Genomic DNA, 19,383 nt, shown 5'->3' with positions numbered 1-19,383 from the left:
CAAACAGGAATGTGGTTTAAAATTGCAGGTACTTTTGCTCTACCAGACACCTATATTTGGTATTTCGAACACAAGGATCTTTACTTTTTGTTTTTATGTGCAATCCCGAGATTCTTAGATCTATTAGGGCTTACAGAGTGTTGATCTAGACCCTAAAGTATTAGCTCTGAAGGAGAGACCAGGGCACATAACTGTTTTGGCACTTTGGGAACAGAACGATCATAGATAATTACTAGATTTGGGAAAATCTAGAAAATAAAGAATTCCAGAAACCAGAAGCTACTCTGTAACTAACTTTATTTTCCTTGGAACAAATTTAGGAATAATGTAGGATCCATCAGATCTATAAGATACATGCTGACCTCACAGTGGGACACCCAGGGAAATAATTGTTTAAAAAGAATTACAAATAAGTTTTGAAGTTCCAGGTAACTTGGTCTACATACATGTTTAGCATTTCCCGTCATGCTTCAGACTCAGTTTTCCATTACTAACCCTGGGGAAGAAGAAAGATAATGAGAGAAACTAAGGACCAAGTAATAGCAATCCTCCCACCTCAGCCTCCCAAAGTGCTGGAATTACAGGCATAAACCATCACAACAGCCCCTCCTCCACTTCTTAAAGTACTTTCTGGTATCTAGTGAGTGTTCAATAAATATTTGGTGAATAAATGACTCAAAAGTAAATTTACTCCTACTTTAGTAACTAAATAAACCACATTCCCCCAGAAATCGACTGAATTTGCTATTCAAGGGTTAAGTATCTTTTTGTTTCCTTTGGACAAATTGTAGCCAAGACACTATTGAAAGATAACTAGAGAGACATGCAGAGAAATAGTCTTTATTGCCTGTGAATCAAAATAGTACTTCCTGATAACAAAGAAATACAAAGCCTTCTTACCTCTTTGCTTCATTAAATACGCAGCGGTTACCATAGGTTTTTCCATCAGAACCACAGACTGGTTTGTAGAGAGATTGACATTTTGTTTTTCCAGTTTTTTTCTTGCCGCTGGTATTGCTAGTCTGTAGTAAGGAGAAAGACCATTAGGTAAGAGTAGGGCACTCAAATTACTTCAGATATTATAATAAAAAATGTTCGTTATTCTTTGTTAATAAGCATTGTACTGAACCAGTGATTTTATTTATACCTGTATTTAATCCATACAACAGTACTGAAATAAGAATATATTTTGTTCCATTTTATAGCCACAGGCATAGAAGCATGGAGCATTTAAGCACCCAAGCTGTGATTTAAACTGAATTATCTGCTCCAAAACTCCTGTTCTTACTCCACGTCAGACTGTCTTCACTTTCGTTTGTTAGTGGCAAGTGAAAAAACACATGAAAAAATACACATGAAAAAACAATAGGAAAAAGTCATATCGGCACATGCAAAACACTATGCTGATAATTTATTGATTAGTTTTTTTTTTTCTTGCACCCATGAAAGAAAAATGATGCAGAAAGTAAGAAGAATTTATTTAAACACCACCCAAGGGCTTTTCTCTGGATGTGAGTTACAAAATGGCAGAAACCTATTACTATAAAGGAACTTTGACTAATAAATGGAGCAGAGACATGAAAGAGAATGATGAGGCTTTGTAATAGGGGACTTATTCTTCTCAGAATCAAGATGTTTTAGGGAGATGAAAAAATACCTCAGTGTTTCACATTACCATAAAGCTTACAACTTTTTCATGACCATCAATTTCTTTCATTCACACATTCTCTGCAATGTGAACATGGGTAGCTTTCCTATCTCATAATGAATATAAAATTACAAAGGTTTAAGTAATACCCTAAAGACTCGGAGACCCACTGGTGGTGGCTTTAAGGTCTGAATGTTAGGAATCTCCCTGGGAGATCATTACTTCATGCAAGCCAAGGGACATTGACAAGAGGAGCAAATGGCTTTCATCTGAAAGGGTTATGAGAAAGGACACAATTTATAAGGAAAAAAAAATAATAATAATAATAATAAAGTTTCCTTTAAGATGATGAGATGGAGGAAGTGTTTTAATGTATCAAATGGAGTATTCAGAGTCATGGCTAAGTGGAATTAGGAGGCTGATTTTGGGAGAGAGACTGGTGAGTGAAGGTAAAAGTATGGCAGGACTCAGAAGGGAATACAGGAGACAAGCTGATCATATGGATGTTCACTTTTTTGTAATCATTGCTCTCAAGTATCAAGCATCTTTTTATCCACATAACATGCAATCCAGGAGAATCTATCATATGCCTCACTTATTCTAGTATCTGGGGATACAGGTTTGGAAAGAACTGCTACTTTCTTCAAGGAGTTCATGATCTAGTTGAAGAAGTAGACAATCAGTTACAAAGTAATAAGTTCAATGATGGATGAAATCATTAGTATTAGGAATACGTTAGTGAAAAATCAAAGGGTTCTGTATGATATGGGTGGTATGTGAGCAACAGTGACATGAAATGAAGCTGGATGGCATACAGGGGCTCAATCATGAAAATCCTTAAATATCATGTTTAGGAATTTGAGTTTCACCTTCTAGGTAGTATGGAACCACTGAAGAATTTTAAGAAGGGGACTAAAATATCAGATTTTTTAAATTTAGAAACATTTCTTCAGGAGTTGGTAGATTATGGATGGGAGAGAAATGGGCATGAAATGTAGTTGGAGGTCTGAGTTAGTCCAGTATAGGTAGAGGGTCTTCAGTGGAAAATGATAGCGGGGAATGAAAGATGGAATAAAAGTGCATGGCTCTCATTAATGATCATTAGTGTTGTGTGTGAAAATAATCAGTTCCAAAGTTCCTCTCATTTTGTTTAATTGGTTTCACTGCAAATTATTTGCTCTTAATACAGGGTGTTTTGTTAACTACTTCTAGTCTTGGAAAATAGAATGGCTAATGTATTAGTAACTTGACTGAGGAAAAAAAGATATTAACACTAACCTCAATGTTAGGCATATTGTCATTCAAAGCGTTGTTTATGTTTCTTCTTTCTCTTTCATTGTAGAGAGACCTTGATGTCCTTTGCTGCCAAGGTGTGTCTGGCTTCCCTTGTGGACTAGATGACCCTGGCTTCCTTTGTTGACAGGAAGTCCCTGCCTGCTCTTGCTGGCTAGAAGACTCTAGATTCCCTTGTTGAGTAGATGACTCTGGCTTCCCTTGTTGACAGGAAGTCTCTGCCTTCTCTTGTTCATTAGATGACTCTGGTTCCCCTTGTTGGCTAGAAGACCCTAGACTCCCCTGCTTGCTAGAAGACCCTAGATTTCCTTGCTGGTTAGAAGACCTTAGTTTTCTTTGCTGACTAGATAACCCTGGTGTCCCTTGCTGGCTAGATGACCCTAACCTACCTTGTTGACTGGAAGACCCTAGATTCCCCTGCTGGCTAGCAGACCCTGGATTCCCTTGCTGCCTAGAAGACTCTAGATTCCCTTGTTGGCTAGAAGTCCCTGGTTTTCCTTGGTGGATAGAAGACCCTGGTTTCCCTTGGTGGCTAGAAGACCCTAGGTTCCCTTGCTGGCTAGAAGGACCTGGCTTCCCTTGCTGGCTAGAAGACCCTAGGTTCCCTTGCTGGCTAGAAGTACCTGGCTTCCCTTGCTGGCTAGAAGACCCTAGGTGCCCTTGCTGGCTAGAAGTACCTGGCTTCCCTTGCTGGCTAGAAGTCCCTGGTTTTCCTTGGTGGATAGAAGACCCTGGTTTCCCTTGGTGGCTAGAAGACCCTAGGTGCCCTTGCTGGCTAGAAGTACCTGGCTTCCCTTGCTGGCTAGAAGACCCTAGGTGCCCTTGCTGGCTAGAAGTACCTGGCTTCCCTTGCTGGCTAGAAGACCCTGGTTTCCCTTGCTGGCTAGAAGTACCTGGCTTTCCTTGCTGGCTAGAAGACCCTGGTTGCCCTTGCTGGCTAGAAGACACTAGATTCCCTTGCTGGCTAGAAGTCCCTGGTTTCCCTTGGTGGCTAGAAGACCCTGGTTTCCCTTGCTGGCTAGATGACCCTGGTTTCCCTTGCTGGCTAGATGACCCTGGTTTCCCTTGCTGGCTAGAAGACACTAGATTCCCTTGCTGGCTAGAAGTCCCTGGTTTCCCTTGCTGGCTAGATGACCCTGGTTTCCCTTGCTGGCTAGAAGACACTAGATTCCCTTGCTGGCTAGAAGTCCCTGGTTTCCCTTGCTGGCTAGATGACCCTGGTTTCCCTTGCTGGCTAGAAGTTCCTGGTTTCTCTGGGTGGCTAGATGACCCTAGAGTCCCTTGCTGTTTTGAAGATCCTGGTTTCCCTTGCTGGCTAGATGACCTTGGCCTCCCTTGTTGACTAGATGATCCTACTTTCCCTTTCTGGATAGAAGATCCTAGATGCCCTTGCTGGCTAGAAGACTCTGGTTTCACTAGTTGGCTAGAAGATTCTGATTTTTCTTGCTTATCAGAAGCTTCTGAATACCCTTCCTGGTTAGATTCTTCTGAATTCCCTTGCAAAATCCAAACTCCTGACATCCTAGGCTGGTTCAAATGTCCTGTCTTCCCTTGCTGGTTAAAAGTCCTTGATTCCTGTAGCTGGCTAGAATACCCTGGCTGTCCTTGCAGACCAAATATTCCTGGCTTTTCTTGTGTATAACTACTTCCTTGCTTATTAGAATCATTTTCTCCTCCTAGATCGTTAGCTTCATTTTCTTTCTCTACAATAAGTCCAAGTTCTGGATTGTCTTCTTGTTTGAAAACACTTGTTCTTGAAATCTGAGTTGAAGACACTGTAATGATATCACAAACACAAAAATAAAGTTATTTATCATAAACAACTTTAAATCAACAGCATTAACTCAACATATAGTTTTTATAATGCCTTCTTTATTGTTTAACCAAGCCCCAGATAGAAACTTCCCATTCTTCCTCATACCCTAAGTATTTGGGTTTCTTCATTTTTTTTTTCTTGACTGTATTATACAGATTACACAAATTATAACATCAAGCCAGCTTGCCTCATATCTAAATCATAGAATCTGCATTATTTGAAATGGGCCTTCATTCTGCCCCAAATTCCTTAAAACAGTTTCCTTATGAATCAAACAGACTCTGTTCTACGCCTACTATAACCTTTCTCCACATCATGGGCTTCATTCCCAATTTCCAAGCCTTCATTTTACAGATAATGCCATCATCGACTTTCTAGACATATAGGCTGGCAGACTTCATGAAAAAAGCCCCACTTTTCTCTTCTGCATCCCTATATATGCTTTCCGTAGCCATTTTCTTTCCCTTTTCCCTGTCCCAAAGACAGGTCTCCCTTCTCCTTTAGAACATTCTTTTTCAATCAGCTTTATGCCCCCGTTTCCAATAAAAAAGGTCCTAGCATTAGTCCTACTCTCTCTGGTTATTTTTCTTCTTTTTTAGTCAAACTACTCAGGAGAATGGTAGATATCACAAGACTATTTCATCTTTCATAACTCATCTACTCTGCGCCTCCAATTTATTTTGGAAGCCCACCCATTCCCCAATCTATATCTGTTTTAGGCTTCTTCAGATTCTATTCTCAATTGAACACAGTTTAGAAAACAATGAATAAATAAATGGAATGGCTTTAGAGCTAAGTACAATGTTATTTCATTGAGGATATGTTTCTTATCCTTTGGTACAAATGTTTCTTTTTTGCCTCCTATTTTTGTATTTTTAGGGTTTTGGGGATTTTTTGAGGGGGGAGTGTTTGTTTTTTGCTTGATAATTCCTCTTTCATTCCTTACCTTCTTAATGTGGGGGGTTTCTTAGCGGTTTTAATCAGACTTACTTTTTTTTTTTCAACATAGGCTTTCTTGGTGACCTTTTTATTCAATTTACACAACTTTAATTTATTTTAATCTGGATGGTTCCAAATTTATACTTAGGGTCTCACAGTTGCTCTGCTATATAAAGCAGAGTATACACATTTGTACCTTCAAGTCCATTTAACTAAAATCAAATGCATCATCATTTGTTATCCATTGAGCATGACATGGTATATTACTGCAGGTGGTTAAGGTCCTAGTTCAGGCACAGGAGTTTAGCAGTTAGCAATCAGCTTTATTAAACTGTCATATAGTGGGAGGTCAGGTCTATGGGTGTAATCTAGACATTCATTCAATTTTAAAAAAAATGTGAATTTAACGAGCCTATTACTATGTCAGAATTATGGTAAGAGTTGCAAATACAACTTTGAACAAGGCATTTAGGTTCCTGCCCAAGCTGAAAAGTCATGTAGTGGATACAAACAATAAGAGTTTATAGTAGTATGATCAATGCTATAATGTGAGAAATAAACAAGATAATAGACCCCTAATATAGACAGCAGAGGGTACATCATTTCTTCTTAGTGACATATAAGAAGCATAGGACATAGCCAGAAAAATGAATAAGAAAAGAAGAATAATTTCAACAGGGAAATGAATGTATGCATAGGCTCTTTGTGTTGTAGGGATCAAAAATTGTTCATTAACAGTCGCTAACATCAAGTAGAAATCAATTAGAATAAAGATGTGGATGAAATGAGAAAAAATAGACTGGCAAGCTATTTTTTCTAAATTATTTTTAGTTTTTCATAGGTGATACAAGTAAATGGAACCAAATCTTAACACTTCAAAAGGGTAAATAGTTTAAAGTTATTTTCCCTTTTTTACTGCCCCCCCCAAAACATTTTTCAACCTTGGACACAATTATTTTCTAATACCTAGGAAATAATAAAAGTAAAGTGCCACTATCAGACGGACCAGGTTTTTGTGAGTTATTTCAAAAACATCCTATGTATTTACAAACACATATAAATATACTTTTCCACACAATTGGTAGCACACTCTACATACTGTTCTGCTCCTCTGTTTTCTCCCTTAACAATGCAGTGATGCTTTCTCACATCAATACATATAAAGCACCTTCATTTTTTCCTTTAATGGCTATAAATATCATATATCATTTTATATGTTTACCATAATTTATTTAATCAGTGTTCCATCAATGAGCAGCTAGTTTATTTTCTTTTTTTTTTTTTGCCATTGCTAATTGTGATTTAACAAAAATCCTAATATTTCTTGTATAGATAAATAAATTTATAGAATAAAAATGTGGGATGAAATTTTGGGGTAAAAAGAGGTAATTAAGATATCATAATGTGGTTTGACCACCTATATTTTAAGTAAAAATTGATAAAATAAGGATCTTTAGATCTGTTTTGTTTTGTTTCTATTTCATCCTTCAGATTTTAGAAACTACAATATATACCTGGCATTGCTTTCCTGATTCTTCTTTTGTTTTCATCTTTGAAATTTATATAACTACTACATCTGGTATTAATATACTTTCTTCCATCAACAAATACCTGCTAGCATCTAGCAAAGCACTAGAGGTACCAAACAGATACAGTACCTGCAATCATGGAACATATATTCTAATAAGGAATTTTATCTATATTTTTTACCCCTCTAAAGCATACATATGTATGTTTTTCTTCACTTCTCTCATTCCATCTCTTAGATCTTTGTTCTTATTTCTTAACTCTTTTCTTCAGCATCTCCCTAATGGCATTTCTGTACATTTCTCACATTTAACCCATTTTTAATATTGCTACATGACTGATATTTTTTAATAAGATGAATATAATCATCTCTGTACTCAATAATCTGAATGAATTCTTCAGTCTTTCCAATGAGAAGAGAACCACTATTTTGTGTGTTATATGTATAAGAAGTTGGAGTCCTAGGCACTTTATTTTTTTATGGCATTTCACTAGGTATAAGAAAGATGGTCAAGTAGGAGGTTATAATTTAAGATAAATTGGAATGTGTTTCATTATTAGGATTTTTTTATCTTAGAAAATGTATTAACTGTATTATTTATTATTTTGAGAAATTTACATCTCTGAAAACAACCTAATTGCTTTCAGGTAAGGGATAAACAGAAGTATGTTGAACATCAATCACCTAAGAAGAACTTAAGTAATGGAGGCTAATGCTATTACCTGTATACTTTCTACAACAACCCTATAGGAAAGTATACTTATTTCCATTTTACAAATGAAAAAAACTAAGACTCAAATAAGTCAAGCAAGTTGACCCAAAACACATATATAGAAAAAAATCAGGATTTGATTGCGTTTTCATTTGATCACATAGTCCAGGATCATATTACAAATCATTTCCTTATGGAACATGAACTTGAATATTCATAAACTCTCATAATCCTTTTTAGATTACATATATCTTTCCAGTCTAACATTTTGCCTTTCCCATTCCCTTGTCCCTTCTTTTCCTCAGTCACACCAAACTTTTCTCTCTTATTTCACTCAATCACTATTTTTATGTCTCTGGATCTATATTTATTTTGTTTAAAATTTACCTTCTTCCATTTCTCTGACTGATGCAGACTTCCTATTTTTAAATCTTCTGACAAAGCTTTATTCAATCACTCAACATTTATAATTCCTTACCTTGAGAGTTGGAAGGAAAGTCACATTTCTTAGAGAAATGGCCTGAGAACATGGCCAGGAACATGAGGGGAAGGAAAACGAAAGTCCCCATGGTAGAGCCAGTTGTTTCAGACGTGTTTGTTTGGTGGAGTTAAGTGCAACTCTTCAGTAGGTATTCTCCAAATAAACCATGTTGATCACCACCATGTTATATATTTGAAAAATCTTTCACCCTAATTGCCAAACACTGTCGCTATCTTTAAAAAATTATAGAGTAACTTTCACAAATTGGAAGGTGTTGCTTCTTGAATGAATCGTTATTTAAAAAATTAGCTTCACACCCCAACTCCCATAAATATCTAAACTTTAATATGCGTCTATCAGATATTTTCCTCCCAGAAAAAAAATAAAAGGTGAAATCCATTTGGGAAAGTACTAAATTCAGTGTTCACTTTTTTATTGTTAAGAGATGGCTTACTTTCGGTTGTCAGTATTATTGGCCCTGTAAGTTTATGTAGCCACGATAGAAACCCTCAAGGCATTTTCCCTTGATGAATTATATGATAATTACTTACTTCAAATTATGTTTTAAAAGCAAGTAAAAATGCATTGAATATTGGTCATTAGTAAGTGATGAATGCATCCAGTATTCATCAGGATGAATGATGACTAGTAAGGTATTTTTATTATGTAACAAGAGACAATAGATCTCATGTTTGAGCAATAACATTACACAATTGGCCTTCTTGTCTCAAGTTGTTATGCCAAACAGAAGCTCGTGTGAACATCACCTTGGGATTTTTACTTGGTCATAAACTCAATATGATAAAACACTGAAATATTGTCTTCAAGATAGGCTGCCCTATATAAGAGAAAATTGAATTAATTGGAGCATGCCAAAAAGAAGATGACCTTGATAATGCAAGGTCTGGAGACCATATATTACAGCATGAAGTCAGTTGATGGCAGTAGGAAGCACACGTTTGCAGACTTCCAGCTATACTACAAGGCTATAGTAACTAAAACAACATAGGATTGGCACAAGAACAGAGGCATAGATCAGTGGAACAGAACTGAAAATCCAGATATAAAACCATCCTCATATAGCCATCTAATCTTTGACACAGGAGACAAAAACATACACTGGGGAAAGGAATCCTTATTTAGAAAATGGTGCTGGGAAAAATGGATAGCCACATGTAAAAGACTGAAACAGGATCCCCACCTTTCACCTCTCACAAAAATCAATGCATAGCAGATAACAGACTTAAACCTAAGGCATGAAACTGTAAGGATTTTAGAAGAAAATGTTGGAAAAACTCTTACAGACATTGGTCTAGGCAAAGAATTTATGAAGAAGACCCCAAAAGCAGTCATAGCAACAACAACAATAAATAAATGGTACCTGATCAAATTAAAAAGCTACTGCACAGCCCAGGAAATTATCGTGAGAGCAAACAGACAACCTACAGAATGGGAAAAAATATTCTCATGTTACACATCCAATAAAAGGATGATAACTAGAATCTGTATAGAACTCAGGAAAATCAGCAAGAGAAAATCAAACAACCCTATCAAAAATGTGGGCAAAGGACATGAACAGAAACTTTTCAAAAGAAGAGAGACGAATGGCTAACAAACATACAAAAAAAATGCTCAACATTTCTAATCATCAGGGAAATGCAAATCAAAACCACAATGACATGTCACTTATCCCCAGTAAGAATGGCCTTTATCAAAAAGTCCCAAAACAATAAATATTGGCATGGAGGTGGAGAGATAGGAATACTCATACCCTGCTGGTGGGACTGCAAACTAGTACAACCTCTGTGGAAAGCAGTATGGGGATACCTCAAAGAGCTACAAGTAGAACTACAACTTGATCCAGCAATCCCATTACTGGGTATCTACCCAAAGGAAAAAAAAAGACATTCTATAAAAAAGACATCTGCACTTGAATGTATAAAGCAGCACAACCAATTTCAAAGATGTGGAAACAACCCAAGTGCCCATTAATGCATAAGTGGATTAATAAAATGTGATATATGTTTACCATGGAGTTCTACTCATCCACAAAAAACAATGGTGATCTAGCACCTCTTGTATAATCCTGGATAGAGGTGTAACCCATTCTATTAAGTGAAGTATCCTAAGAATGGAAAAACAAGCTCCACATGTACTCACGATCAAATTGGTATTAACTGATCAACCCTAAAGTGCATATATAGTAAGAGCATTCATCAGATGTCAGGCAGATGGGAAAGGGGAAGAAGGGATGGGGATGTATACACATCTTATGTGTGCATTTCATACCATCTGGGGGATGGACATGCTTGAAGCTCTGACTCGGGTGGGGCAAGGGCAATATATGTAACCTAAACATTTGTACCCCCATAATATGCTTAAATTAAAAAAAGAAATTAAAAAAAGGAAACATAAGCTTGAACAAGCACAGACTTAGGATTGATATGGTTATTGGCTTCATCTTCTCAAGGGCGCCAGTATGGAGAAGAAAGATATTATTCGATCTGTGTCATTGTGGATAACAGAAATGGTATAAGGAAAGATATACATTTTAGAGTTCTAAAGAAAATTTCAACTTTGGGAGGAGAGGTGAACGAGACAATCCTTACAATTTTCTCCAGTTCTAAGATCCTCATATTTAGTGGCTCTGGAGTGTGTTTGATTTTCTCTTTAGCTTATTTAGAAGAAGAGAAATTTTGAAAATAATAGATGATTTATTTTAATCAAACCAGCAATTTTATGGCATCAAAAGGGACAAAGTTTAATGTTTTCTATAATAAGAAAACAACTTTTTCTTCCCTTATAATCATCCTCCATACTGACTAGGATTCATATGAGTGCCAAAAGAAGCTTAGGAAACCAGAAAAACTTGCATTATGCATAAGTATGTATATAAATGTATTAAATGTTTGTGTGTGTATGAAAATCCATATGCAAACGACCAAGATTCATCAATTACTATTTCCCAACATTTGCTCTACTAAATTTTTATCAAAATGTATACATTTTATGAACATTATTTTCACATGCAGATACTCACATACAGAAAGAACTCAATGCAGTAGATTTCCAGTTAACAAGTGAGCCACAACAGCTGCATTTGCATTTTGCCTAAACAATTCCCTCTTAAACACTCAATGCTGTTGTCTGTCTTGCCCAGGCTTTTTCTTAAGACTAGTGCTGTTGATACTTCAAAATAGCATATATCAATAATAAATACTATTACGTGCCTTGTATGTCAGGGTACATCAGTAAAAAAAAATAGTCTCATGAAGCTCATACTACACATTTCTATCCTTCCCAGTGTATCTCTATAGTGTCAAATTTTCCATCTGAGCAGTGTGGTATGACAGTTTCCTACAAACCAGACATGTGAATGGCCTATTAGCAAGTAGAAGCAAAGCTGTTCCCAGATTTTAGGATTATAGGAACAAAAAGCCAGTGTTCTCAGAGGAGTGGGAAGGAATTCATATCATACATGGTGATGTGTTCATGAGATTCCGCTGGCTTCACTTACATAAAAGTGTATGAAAGTTTTCAGTAAGTCTCAGAAATGAACCTATAATTAATTATGACATCTATAGGAGGGGTTCAATGCTTCTTTAAATACTCAGCAAGAAAGTATTTAATGATGTATGCTTAAGTCTATAAAACATTGCAAAGCATTACACATCCAACAAAATTATTGTCAAAAAATGAGCTAGATTTTCCTGAGTGAGCAGTTTCTCATGTAATGAGAACTTAAGAACTGTGTTTAAGTCAACCTATTTATAAGAAAAATAAATAAAATAATTTAGATAATTACCATTGTTGCTCTGACTTGAGATTTGTGTGATTCCCTCTACCACTACCACTTCCCTTGTTCAAGGTAACTTCATATGCTTTTGTTGCAACGAAGTTGAGAGTTACTTTTCTTTATTCTCACTACTATTTTTTTGCATCCATGCTTGTACCCTCATTCTATTCCTAATTATCAACCCGTCCCTGACTTTTATGTATTTTATATTCATATCTCATTCTTTTAGAAGCTTTTGGATTTAAAAAGTCACCTTAGTTGTTTAGTTGTATTATTTTTGTTTTGAATAATTTAATTGTCAAATTATGTTTTAAATTATGTGTGCATATATATACACACAGGAGTAAAAGCTAGAGTGCCGTGGTGTCAGCCTAGCTCACAGCAACCTCAAACTCCTGGGCTCAACTGATCCTCCTGCCTCAAAAATTTGATTTTTGAAAGCAGTGGAGATACATGGACTGGATGTAGTCTACATTTTTACTGTTCTGTCTTTGCTGCTGTAGCTTTTGTTTATAGATCATCATGTTTCTCATATCCAACTTCCAGATGCTTTACACCATTCTGGACTCTGTATATATTAGACTTTTTAAAATTTCACTATATATTACACTATATATAATGAGTCTCCAACAAAATCCCAATGTAAATTTCATTAAAATTAAATTTAAGTTAAGAATCCCATATGCATGTATTAGCACCAAACATGTGCTGTTCATTGCTGTATACAATGGGAATACATCAGTAAATGAAAGAGTATGAAATCTCCTACTCTCAAGGTACACCCGCCCAGAAATAAATGAAAAATAAAAGGTAAAAATTATTATTTCTATAATAAAAATAAACTATCTATAAAACGTGTGATACTGGCCAATTATTCATAATAATATTGGCAGTCATAAAACGTCTATTGATACATTTTAAAAAGAAGAAAGAACTCAAATCAATTACCAAATTGTATAACTTAAGGAAATAGACAAAGACCAGCATTCTAAACCCAAAGCTAACTAAAGGAAGAAAAGTATAATGACTAAATCAGAGATAAATACAAAAGGAATTGAAAAAAAAATAGAGAAAAATCAACAAGACAAAAACTTGGTTCTTTGGAAAGTTTGACAAAATTGGCAAAACTTTAGCTAGATTGACTAAGAAAAAAAGAGAGAACTCAGATTACTAAAATCAGAAATGAAAATTGGATGTTACTACCAATTTTACAGAAATAAAAAAATTAAGTGGATACATTAACAACTGGATAAGCTAAATGAAATGGATCAATTTCTGGAAATACAGAATCTAGCAAAAATGAGTTATGGAGAAATAGGAAATCTGAGTAAACTTATAACTAGCAAGGAGACTTAATCATAATCAAAACCTCACAAGGAAGTAAAGCTCTGGATCAGATGACTTAACATGTGAAACATCTAAAGAAAAATTAACAATCTTTCCCAAATATTGAAGAGAAGGGAGCACTTTCTAATTCCCTCTCAGAGGTCAATATTACCCTGATACCACAAACAGGTAAAGACAGTACACAAAACGGAAACTACAAACCAATATCCATTATTAATTTGCTTGACAAAATATCAGCAAACCATATTCAGCCACATATTAAAAAGATCATACACCATGACCAATTGGGACTTATTCTGGAATGCAAGAATTGTTCACCATATAAAAAGCAATCAATGAAATATACCACATTCATAGAACAAAAGGGATAAAATAAAAGCTCATGATCATCACAATGATGTAGAAAAAATATTTAACAAAATTCATCATGTTTTTATGATAAAAACATTCAGTAAACTAGGAATAGAAGGACATTTCCTCAATATGATAAAGGTCATATATGATAAACTCACAGCTAATATCAAACTCAATGATAAAAGAACAAAAGATTTTTCCTTAGATCAGAAACAAAACAAGGATGCCTCCTTTCACAACTTCTATTAAACATAGTCTTGGAAGTTCTAGCCAGATCAATTACATATGAAAAAGAAATAAGAGACATTCAATTTAGGAAGGAAGAAGTAAAGTCATTTGTTTGTACATGACAGAATCTTATATGTAAAACCCTAAAGATTTCACAAAAAAAGAGCTAATAAAATAATCAAACTTGCAAGATACAAAATCAACACACAAAAACAGGTTGTGTTTCTATACATTAACAACAATCAAAAAAGAAAATTAAGAAAACAAAGCCGTTTACAACAGCTTCAAAAAAGATCAAAATACTTAGGAATAAATTTAATTAAGGAAGGGAAAACCGTATACATTGAAAACTACAAATTAATACAGATTGAAACTAGAGAAGACAGAAATACATGGAAAGACATCCTCCATTCATGGATTGGAAGATTTCATATCATTAAGGTGGCAATACTATCCAAAGTATGTACAGTGATTCCCAATAGACATGCAACTGTGCTTTATTATTTGCATTCTTTTAGTATGCTTATCTTATCAAACCTTAAGCGCCATTGTAGTGAGCTAAACTGGGCGATGCAAGTGTACCCTTTTCTTATTAGATCTGAATATTTTCAAGTGAAAGCAGAGGAAATCGCTTCTATTTATTTTTCCATTTATTCAAACTGCAAAAATGAAATGAACCAACATTTTGAAAAGGCACAGCTCTGGAAGAAAAAAGAAAGACAAAGACAAGGAAGCAGTTTATGAGATGCCTTGTTCAGAGCTAGTCAGCCCATTTGAAACCTGGTCTTCTCAGGCTAAAATGTAGCCACATCACAAAATTTACATTCTAATATACATATTGGAAGTGATGGCAGTACATGTCACCCTCTTCACATAGTTGCTTAAAGCTTTGTGGAATTATGAATACCTCTATTTCTAATGTCCTCAAATACATGACTAATTCCTCCAATTCAACACTTATATCCAAGTCACTCAAGTCACTATGGTTATGCACTTTATAGGTTGGGAATATAGGATTAATGTTAACTATCCCGAGTTTAAAATCAGACTCTGCAACTCATTGACTATATGATCATAAACAAATCATTTAAATCTCTATACTTTAGGCTCCTCTTTTATAAAATGGGCCTACAACTTCATAGCTATTGCTAAATTTAAATGTGATAATATATGTGTGCTATACTCAGTAAATAAGTTAGTTGATATTATTGGTAATGAGTTCTTTCAGTCTTAGTATTTTTTTCTCTAGCCCTTTTTCATGTTTTACCCTTTTTACTTTAGTGTATGTGTGAATGTATGTGTGTATTTCACTTCAAGAAGCCTTCACATTGTCAGAGACAGATAGCAACCCCCCTTTACCCAAGCCTAATTATTGACATGCCATATCATTTTTTTTCATGAACTTACCTTCAAAACCCAGTAAAAGGAGAAAAGCTAAGAAAGATATAATAAAGATGGATGAATAAGTCTAGGAGATGTAATACATTGTGTAGTGTACAGTATTAGGACTATAGTTGATAATTATATACTGAAAATCTGATAACAATTGGAGTGGGAGAATAAAAATGCCTGAGGATGGTTAATGTTACCAATTTGTTATGACCCAGTTTCAACTATGTTCCCCATTGTCTTCCAAAGATATAATTACTGATATGGGTGTTCAGATCAAATAAATTATCTTTTTTATGCTTTGGAGCAAGGAGTACAAACCATATTTGAAACAGAGTGCTCTGTCCTGGAAATCACAATAATAAGGGTCATAAAAAGAATTGTGAACACCTGACCCTTTTGGCACAGCCTATGTATGTTTTGACATTTTTAAAAGCATTTCTAACAAAAATTTTCAAACATATAGCAATGTTAAAATAATTTTACAGTGAACACCTATAAACCTAGATTGCACCATTAATATTTCACCAATTTTTTAAATTTATTTTTATTGTGTATAATTTATATATATTTGTAAAGTGTACAACATGTTTATGTATATATATACACACACAGAGTGAATTGATTGCTATGTTCAAACAAAATGACATATTTATCACCTTTCATGGCTACCATGTGTATGTGTGTGTAAGAGCATCTAAAATCTATTCTCTTAGCAAATTTTCAGTATATAATAAAAAATTATCAACTCAAGTCTTGAGGTTTTACACTACACTATGCATTACATCTCTAGACTTATTCATCCTACCTAATGCAAATTTGTACCCTTTAACCTACATTTCCCAATTCCTCTCATCCCCAGCCCCAGTAACCATCATTCTACTATTTCCACTTATTTTAACATTCTGCATATATGTTATCACATATCTGTCCATCTATCTTTTAATTCATCTTTGATGCAATTGCAATTCATAGTAAGTTGCAGACATCAGTACCCTTCTTTCTATTAATAGAACTTCGCTGTGCATTTCATAGTTAAGACTTCAGTAAATGTCTCTCTTGATGGAAAATTTGCAAACTATGATATGCACAAATATTATGTATTTGCTGAGGTTTGACAAATATGTACATCTCTGGAACCCAAATCCTTATATTGTGGCTTGGTTTTGGAGGAGAGTTGTATGTAACTTGTCTCTTCTAAAAAATGTAAGACTCCTGGTCCTCTGTGGTTTATTTTTATGTTGTTTTCCTTTAATTTTCAAAGAAGAGCCCAGAATTAGACAAGAGGCGGTATTACAACAATTTTCAGATATAGCCCCTGAAATAAGCCATGAAATAAATGGTAGAATGAAGATGCAGACAAGATATTTGTGTGAAAGAGGAAGGGTTAGGTGGTGCAAGCAGAAGATGGCACAAGAGGTGTTTAGGCAGAAAAAGCAGAGAGTGGTGACAATGAAACTTTTGTGTTGGGGACAGCTGACAGGAATCTGGCCCCGCTGGAGGGGAGGGACCCAGTAAGAGAGAGGAGAAGGAAATACTTTCAAAGATGCACAGTGATTCTGTTATTAAACTACACATAACGTTCTACATGTTTGCATTAGAAGTAGACAAATTCTTTTAGGGAATAGAAACTCAAGGAGAGAAAAGGGTTTAATTTTCCTAATGAGCAGAGAATTTAGTCTGCAGACACCAAGAGGACAGGGGAATTTAGCAGTTGAGGTGAGGATTTCCAAAAAAGGTAAACAAAAAGAAGACAGACATTTTAAAAACTGTGCTTGGCAGGGGGAACTATTTATATATGCTAAAAAAATAGAACAAAAATATCCTGATTAGTAAACACAGTATAGTGCTGAAATTGATGACAGATGATAAATGCTACTGATTTTTTTAGCTTTTATCATGTATCAGAGACTGTTTAAGTGCTTTACATATATCATGTCCTTAATCTTCACCATAAAATGAGGAGGTAGATACTATCATTCTTATTTGATGAAGAAATAATGATACAAAGAAGTCCAAATGAATTGTTCAAAGTTGTATAGCTTACGTTAGAGCCATGACTCATGTTCTGGTCCTTGAAGACCCACCCTCTTACCATTAATGTGCCCAAATTCTATATTATGTGGTCATTTTTATCCATCAAGGGGAATATTCTTTAAGCATAGAAGAGCATTCTTGTATATTTTCCCTAGCATAACCTAATCTACTTGCTGGCTCTTTTTCTAGATATTGGAAGCATCTTTCAGTTTGGCTTGGTCCTATTCAATTATATGCATAAAGGGTAACATCTATGTACATAAAATATATTTGAGATTTTTAAATCAGAAGTATAATCTTAATATTTATGGTTAGAAACACATTTTATGCATTATGGTAAAAGCCAAACTCTTAACAGTAACTTCATAGTCTTTCACGGTTTGGGCTCATTTCTGGCCTTATCTATTATTTGCCCACTTGCTCAGTCCTCAGTTACCTCCTTGCTGAACCTTGAACAGACCAGGCATGCTCCACAGCCTTAAGGACTGTGTTTTTGCTTCTACCTTTGCTCTTCTCCAAGATATTTGCTTAACCAAGTCCCTCATCTCCAGGTCTTCCCGATAACAACTACTCTAACCACCTGATTTAGTGCCGCAATTGACTAGCTCTCCTCTCTAAGCATTTCTCACTTACATTAGCATATTATGCTTAATCTTTTCTTATAACCTTTATCACCTTCCACCTTATTATAATATTTACTTATTTACTATATAAATATTGTTTTAGTATATGTCTTTTTGCTGGAATGTAAGTCTCATTAAGTACTGAAGGATCACTGGCCCATTTTATCCCCACCCAGAGCTGTATCCCAGGAACCCAGAATGGAGTCAGAGTAGGCACCTGGCAAATGTTTGCTGCTGGGACGATGGTTATTACATTGCATCTGGAGATGTCTTTTGTCTGAGTTTCCCCATGAAGATGTTATCTGTAAAATCATGCTCTACTACATGAAAGTACTCAAAGGAAGTTTCCAAGACTTCCATTTGGACTGTGCAGAATGGGATATTTAATTAGCCAACTGTGTATCTTCATAGGATTGAGCCATCTACATGGAGACTGAGATTGCCATATAAAGAACTGTATTTGGGGGATGGACATGCTTGAAGCTCTGACTAGGGCAGGGCAAAGGCAATATATGTAACCTAAACAATTGTACCTCTATAATATACTAAAATAAAAAAAATAAATAAATAAAAAATAAAAATAATAACCTCAGTCTTCTCTTACCTAAAGCTATTTTCTTCAGAAACTAACTAATGAAACTTTCTCTAGACCTTAGAATTTCTTATATTTCATCCAGTTCTCTCATTCCAAGATCAAGCTCAAAATTAACTACATTCTTTAATGTACATGCTTTTAGATATTTTGTATCTATTCGCTATTTATTGAATAATCACCATTTATTGAATATTAATTTACCTCTTTGTATCTTATAGATGCTATAATGTTACTGAGAAGCCAAATTTTGTATGTCTTTAGGTATTATTTAGTGCAAATTTACCCTTCCAGATAGATGACAAAACTATGGTCCATAGAAGATGAATGTTTTACTTTTTTTTTTTCGGTGAAAGGCAAAAGATTTATTCATTTTGAAGAGAAATCAGAGTATGAATGTTTTACTTTAATACAATATACCTTTTCTGAAATTAAGAAGAACCAATGCAATCTAATACTTAAATAACAGATATTTTAAAATAACTGTAGCATGTGGTTATGTTGTCAGAATCTTTTATTCTCCACATGGAGATTCCAAGATTAAGAGAAAAGAAGGAATTTCCCTAAGATTCCATGGTGACTGGATGGTTGATTTAGATT

General features: G+C 35.0%; 1 protein-coding gene across 1 annotated transcript; it reads right to left on the bottom strand.

Moving 5' to 3' along the window:
* Positions 1-450: 450 nt before the first annotated feature.
* MARCOL (MARCO like) lies at positions 451-8,333 on the bottom strand. Its single transcript, XM_075995998.1, has 5 exons — positions 8,324-8,333; positions 4,461-4,716; positions 2,927-4,013; positions 901-1,022; positions 451-496 (listed from the first exon to the last, which is right to left on the bottom strand). Exons 1-5 carry the CDS (start codon positions 8,331-8,333, stop codon positions 451-453), a joined length of 1,521 nt encoding a protein of 506 aa, XP_075852113.1.
* Positions 8,334-19,383: the final 11,050 nt, after the last annotated feature.

The sequence above is a fragment of the Microcebus murinus genome, chromosome 21, assembly GCF_040939455.1.
Source record: "Microcebus murinus isolate Inina chromosome 21, M.murinus_Inina_mat1.0, whole genome shotgun sequence".
NCBI classification, from domain to species: domain Eukaryota; kingdom Metazoa; phylum Chordata; class Mammalia; order Primates; family Cheirogaleidae; genus Microcebus; species Microcebus murinus.
Note: the sequence above shows the minus strand (reverse complement) of the source record. Positions and strands in the feature narration are given on the sequence as shown.

Coding starts and splice junctions, on each gene's coding strand:
- MARCOL (XM_075995998.1), bottom strand. Junction 1,023..2,926: donor ACAATATGCCTAACATTGAG/GTTAGTGTTAAT, acceptor TCCTTACTACAG/ACTAGCAATACCAGCGGCAA. Junction 497..900: donor GTATTTAATGAAGCAAAGAG/GTAAGAAGGCTT, acceptor CTTCTTCCCCAG/GGTTAGTAATGGAAAACTGA.